Source organism: Dipteris shenzhenensis, chromosome 14 (assembly GCF_047967505.1).
Source record: "Dipteris shenzhenensis isolate YYH24624 ecotype China chromosome 14, Dip_SZ_1.0, whole genome shotgun sequence".
NCBI lineage: Eukaryota > Viridiplantae > Streptophyta > Polypodiopsida > Gleicheniales > Dipteridaceae > Dipteris > Dipteris shenzhenensis.
The window spans coordinates 9,731,314-9,737,261 of record NC_141609.1 but is presented as its reverse complement, the minus strand read 5'-3'; the positions used below and the strand labels follow the sequence as shown (position 1 = coordinate 9,737,261).

The 5,948-nt window shown below is 40.7% G+C and overlaps 1 protein-coding gene across 2 annotated transcripts; it reads left to right on the top strand.

The window, feature by feature from the left end:
- Positions 1–1,818: 1,818 nt before the first annotated feature.
- Positions 1,819–3,524, top strand: LOC147894169 (3-dehydrosphinganine reductase TSC10B-like). Of its 2 annotated transcripts, none has more exons than XM_087385242.1 (4): positions 1,819–2,252; positions 2,419–2,682; positions 2,885–3,029; positions 3,127–3,524. In XM_087385242.1, the coding sequence occupies exons 1-4, from the start codon at positions 1,974–1,976 to the stop codon at positions 3,465–3,467; spliced, it is 1,029 nt and encodes a 342-aa protein (XP_087241368.1). In that variant the 5' UTR covers positions 1,819–1,973; the 3' UTR covers positions 3,468–3,524. The 2 variants fall into 2 exon arrangements, with proteins under 2 accessions (XP_087241368.1, XP_087241367.1); XM_087385241.1 differs by having other exon boundaries at positions 3,121–3,524.
- The last annotated feature ends 2,424 nt before the right edge of the window (positions 3,525–5,948 follow it).

Sequence of the window (5,948 nt, the reverse complement as noted above, 5' to 3'; positions counted from 1 at the left end):
TAGTTTGGTAAGGGTTGATCTCATTGAGGATGAGATTGAACCGTAGCCCCATAATTGATATTGGCAAAACTATTTTACATATTGTCTCATTCTCCTCATCTCACTTAATTCTTGTATATGTGGGCTTGCAAAAAATTATGTGCTTTGGTAATCATGGGCAATGTTTGGAAAGCAATGATATACACCAAAATCTCACTTTCTGTATTCTCTGGTCTGCGTCTATCTACGCATCTAAATGCGCTCTGATTCTCAGTGTAAACGCGTAAATAAATGCGCTAATACACGCGCAAATAGACGCGCTAATAAACGCGATGGTAGACGGGCCCGTATTTTCTCAGGTTAGACATGCACGTAGACGCGGTAATTTACACGTAAATAGACGAGCTTATAGACACGCCCGTAATTCCTCTACTAAAGCAACACCTATAGACGCGCCCGCTATTTTGCGCATCTACCAAGCACGTCTATAGTTGCTTTGTGTTGTTGTGGTTGGACAACTTCCATGCATAGGATACTTTATAGGTGCAAATTAGGATGAGGTGGCAATGACCTTTTTGTGCCAATCTTCCACTTTTCCTCATATATGCTTAACATAGGGGGAGGATTCAAGAAGGTCAGCTAGCCAATATAAGAAGTAGGATCTTGGTTTATGTGAACAATGATTTGGTGAGACATTACAAAGTCTGGCCAGATAAATTAGTTCTTCAAACAAATTTTAAAAAGTTGTGATACAAAACACTAGGTATTTGTGAAATCCATTAATGATACTACAACTCTTTAAATGAAATCTATACTGTATATAATTGGCATTCTCCCCTCTCTAGACATGGATCACACTCATAAAGCTCCTAAAAATGAGGTTTTGCCAGTAGGCTAGGACACCCAACCACCAGGCTAGGACACCATGGCCCAAAATGAGTTTATAAAAGGAAATTTGAGTTGTTCTCTCTAGATGCATGTCACATTCATATAGCTCCTACCAAAAATGAGGTTTTAAAAAGAAAAGTTTAAGAAAAGAAAGCAACAAGGGAAGAAATAAGAGCATGGTCAGCCATAACTGTGTATTTATGAAAAACACATGTACACATGGAAATATGGATCTATGTACAAAGTGTTGTGATGCAACAACTCATGGGTTACATACTATCTTTTCAAAGTTCCAAAGAGTTTATGTTGGCTCTTGTTATAGCTTTTCCTTAAATTTAATGGAAAGGAAGCCTCAACCTTTCACAACCACCACTCAACCGAAGGATCACACCATGAACTCATTCAAAGCACTTGCCTTATTTATCATAGTTTCCAAAGCTTTTGTTGACTATTGTTATAGATCTTCCTTGAATTTCATTGAAAGAAGGTATCAACCTTTCACAACCACCACTCTATTAAAGGATCACATTATATTTCTGGGGGGGGGTTCACTCTTAAATAGGTATTTGTAGCATGTGAGTGCAATAGAAGGTACTTTTTACACTTTTCTCACGTACACAAAGGGGCATCCATAGATTGAATAGAAATTTATAGGTTTTACAAGGCCTTGAATGCATGTGATAGATAGGGTTTATACATAGTAAAAAACCACCCTCCTCTCCAGATTCATTTGCCTTATATTTGTCATTGCTAGTTTGTGATACCCCACTAGTAGTCCAAGGAGTTGGACGGAGGTAGATGACCAACACCTACTTGGAACATTGACACCACAATTAATTGGTGGAGGTAGAGGAGAGGTAGATGCCTAAAGTGATTGCAAGAAAATATTTTAGAGTACAAGGGAATGCCCAATCATGGATGCTCTAAACGAGCCAAGACTTGTCACTCTTTGTAGCCAATCCACCCGCTACGTTTGCTGTTAGCTCTCTCATTTTGGCAATCTCGCAGCCTTCTCAATCATCATCTCTCACATACCATCTGTGCCTAACTATCCCCGAGTCCCCGAGTTGCCAGGAAGCATTCGCGAGCAAATCATTTCCCAAGTCATGGAGATTGGTTTTTGGAGCGCGGGATTTATCTTGTTTATTGTCTCGATGACGATCAAACTTCTCTTCTGGCACAGATCCTACCATGTAAAGTCCCTGTTTCGAAAGCACGTGGTAATCACCGGTGGGTCGAGCGGAATCGGGTTTTCTCTGGCCAAGAAATGTCTGTCAGAGGGGGCTTTCGTAACTCTTATGGCCAGAACGGAGAGCAAACTGGTAGAAGCTTTCGACACCCTTACTAAAACAGCCGGCTACGAATCAGACCACATACTTTACAAGGTGTTTTTCTTCGTCGCAATGATCGATAACGGAATTCGAAACGCTGTTTCACTTTCAATATTCTTTCTTTTTCCTGATTGACTTAGGTGATTTACGAAGAGCTTTCAGCGTCTTGGAAAGGCTTTTTCAACGACTAAAATGATTTGGTACTCGCACTACTATCCAGGGAGTCGATGTGAGCGATGCTACCGCTGTGTCTCTTGCAATTGAAGAGAGCTATCGTTGGAGACCCATAGACATCCTGATATGCAATGCTGGGCAAGCAATACCCGGCCTCGTTGATGCTGTCAGTCTGAAAGACCTGGATTTGGTGGCCAAAACCAACTTCTTGGGTTGTGTGTATCCAATACGTGCTGTTCTCCCGCTTATGAAGACCAGGAGCAAGGAAAATCCGTCGGCCGTTGTTCTCATGAGCTCTTTATCAGGATTGGTAAGCATGTTCTACAAAATGAAGCTCTTACTATATTCAGATTGGAGAATTCTTGAAGTATTTTGGATTGGTAAGCATGTTCTACAAAATAAAGTTCTTAATGTATTTAGATTGGAGAATTCTTGAAGTTGAAGTTCTTAGTATATTCAGATTGTAGAATTCTTGAAGTATTTTGGATAACGTGTTTATTGGTTTTTTTAAGCTTTTGGTTCCTGGGTTCAACATGTATACACCGACAAAATATGCTCTCAAAGGACTCGCAGAATTGTTAAGGATAGAACTAATACCACACAACATTCGTGTGAACATAATCTTTCCAGGTTTCACAGAGACCCCGCTGCTTGAAGGTAATCTTTTTCCATACGCACATAGAGATCAGAGACAGACAGATTTCACAATTCTTTAAAAACTTACTTGCTCTCTGTAATCTTCTCTTAGTTCCAGATGAGAATGTCGACCCTGCTTCGATGGAGCTTTTGTATAAGCTCTTTTTCCTCGATAAAGCATCTCCAGAATCGCCAGATGAGGTAGCTAAAAGGACTCTGGAAGGAGTAAAGAAAGGCGATTTTCTGATAACGACCACTCTCAGTGGATTTCTTATTAGGGTGTTGGCAAGGGGTGTCGTACCTGCTGAATCTCTAGCAATGGCGCTCATAGAACTTGTCTTGCTTGTTCCCATGAGGATCTGCAGCTTTGTATGGTTTTTATACTTGAAAAGCGTTCTACAAAAGCACTTACAAGCGAAGTTGGAGGAGAAACTTGTGAGTAAATGCGTTGATACATAGCATTGATTCTTATGATGTTCGCGAGGATATTGGAGGAGAAACTTGCGGAGTAAATGCGTTGATACAGCTCATGAGGATATTGGAAACTACATAAAGAACCTTCGGCTATAGAGTCGTAATTATATTTGTAAATGATCGTTATAAATGGGTATCGTGACGATGTCCACGCTGGATAGGAACACGTGGTGTTCCGCCATGCAAGTCGTCTGCAGTCGTCGCAAGCACTGCTTGTAGATGCTGCAGACCTTCTTGGTTTGTCCAACCGTTCCATAGTTCCGTTGGTCGCCCATGACCAGTTATATAAAAGGTTTAGGCCTGGGATGAATAGAGTCGGGACTCGGTACCTTCACTCTTCTTGATCTCATCGATTTGCTGCTCTTGCTATGTGACGCCTCATCGCATGCTCTCTGTTTACACTTGTTAACACTTGTTACGCCTTTTGATGGAGACGCCGGTGGGTCAATGGAGTACGAGAATGCAGAACAGAGTTCGCCCACCCGCCATGTTACTTCAGAAGTTAAATGCCACTCTTTCACCTAACTTCACGACAAGTTTCAAATATGGGCCACAACTCCAAGATTCGGGCTAATCCCTATACAAGAGCAGCAGACAATGATATTCATCTCTGGCTTGATCATTTTTCGAACTTAGCTTATTATCACCATTGCTCCGATGCGCAGAAGGTTGAAGAGAAATTATCTTCCTTTCAAGGACTAGCCGCAGCATGGTATGACCAATTAAATAATAACATAAAGTGATCATGGCGATCATGGCCACACTTACACAATGCTCTCACAACCGCTTTTGCGAACTAAGAATGCTTCAACGTAACTACAAGAACTAGTCTAGCAGCTTCCAAACGAGAGAGTCTCTCAATTCGTAGTAAAATTATCTCATCTGTTGCTCCGCGTCGACCCAATATGATTGAAGATCTAAAGTTTTTCTTTCTTTGCCAAGACTGCACGCTTAGATCTCATAGCGGACACAAGATCAGAGACGAAAGGCGCTCAACAAAGCTCCACGCATCGCACAAAGAATTTAGTTCACTAGCAACAAATTATGTGCCAAACTTCTTGCCCTCCCTCCTTTGTTACCTGCACCGTTGTATAATACTCTCCCCACTCCTATGCCCATAGATCATGTTCAAAATGCACAAAATTTTCAAAGAAATATATCTTGTCATAGATCAATTCTTCGCAAGATCGAAAACTTCTTGATCATGATCGAAATGGTCGACCTAAATGTTTTGCACGTAATAGGTATGGACATGTAAATAAATATTGTAGATGGTTGCATCCCACACAAATTTCACAATCCCTTGAATAAGAAAAGAAAACCTGGAGCCATGAGGATGGATGCGTCTTCAGATTCTACACCCCCCCCACCTATAGCCTTTGTAGTCAAAGCTCTCATTAATCATTCTCCAGCTCTCATTCTAGTAGACTCTGGAAGTTCTCTAAGGTCATCCCTTCACTCTTTCATTAAGGATAGAAAAATATCGATATGTATAATCTATTAACGCTTGGTAATCAGTTAGGACCATGGAATGAAAGAGAGCCATTAGATTTAAATGGATGAACATTATTAGTGAGATGGAAATCCGGGGGTTCACTTATAAATATGTAAGTATACAACACTGGTTCAAATGGAGGGGTAACTTTTTAATTCAAAAAAATTAGGTAAATTTACAGAAATGTATTTACATATGGGGTTTTTTAATTGAACTGATGTAAGTATGTATAGAAAAAGGAGCATTTTTATCCAAGAAAAATTCACAAGGGGTTTTTTAAATACCCACGATTGAATGCACGTCATATCTAGGGTTTCTTAATATGCACCCCTCGAGGATGGAAATTAGCTACATCATGCATTGTGAGGCATGTTTGTTCCATCCCATCCCTCATTTTGTGGGGTGGTATTCTAGGGTCAAATAGCAGCATCATCCTCGAGGATGATATCCTTGTGAAAATAGGCCATGGCGATAATAGGATAGGCCTACATATTGTTACAGTAGAGGAGTAGGTCTAAGGAAGTAAAGGAGGATGTATGTGGAAAATTGAGGTTGTGCTATGTGGCAGCAATGGAAATAGTGTGGAGATAGTAGTTGAAGAATATGTCTTCCAATGTGTGGACTGAGAAGGTGAGTGAGGTTGTGCATGTGGATGCATACAATAGTATCTCTTGGAGTTTGTTGGGGTCCTGTAGAGGGGGTGAGGCTAGTTGCTCGAGTTGCAGTAGCTGTTCTTGGAGTTGTATATTTTGTTGTTGCCGTTGGTGGAGGAGTGCATGTAATTGCTCTATCAGGCTAGCCTACTAAGCCAATTGAGTCTCTAGTGCTCGATTACAATCCTAGGAAATCTCTTGCTATTGCCAATCAATCATGCTTTTTACCAAGTGCTTTGGTAAAGATGCCTGCAACATTCTCTTTGCTATCATAATGCTGCAGTGTGATGTCACCAAGAAACACTCTTTCCATGATGA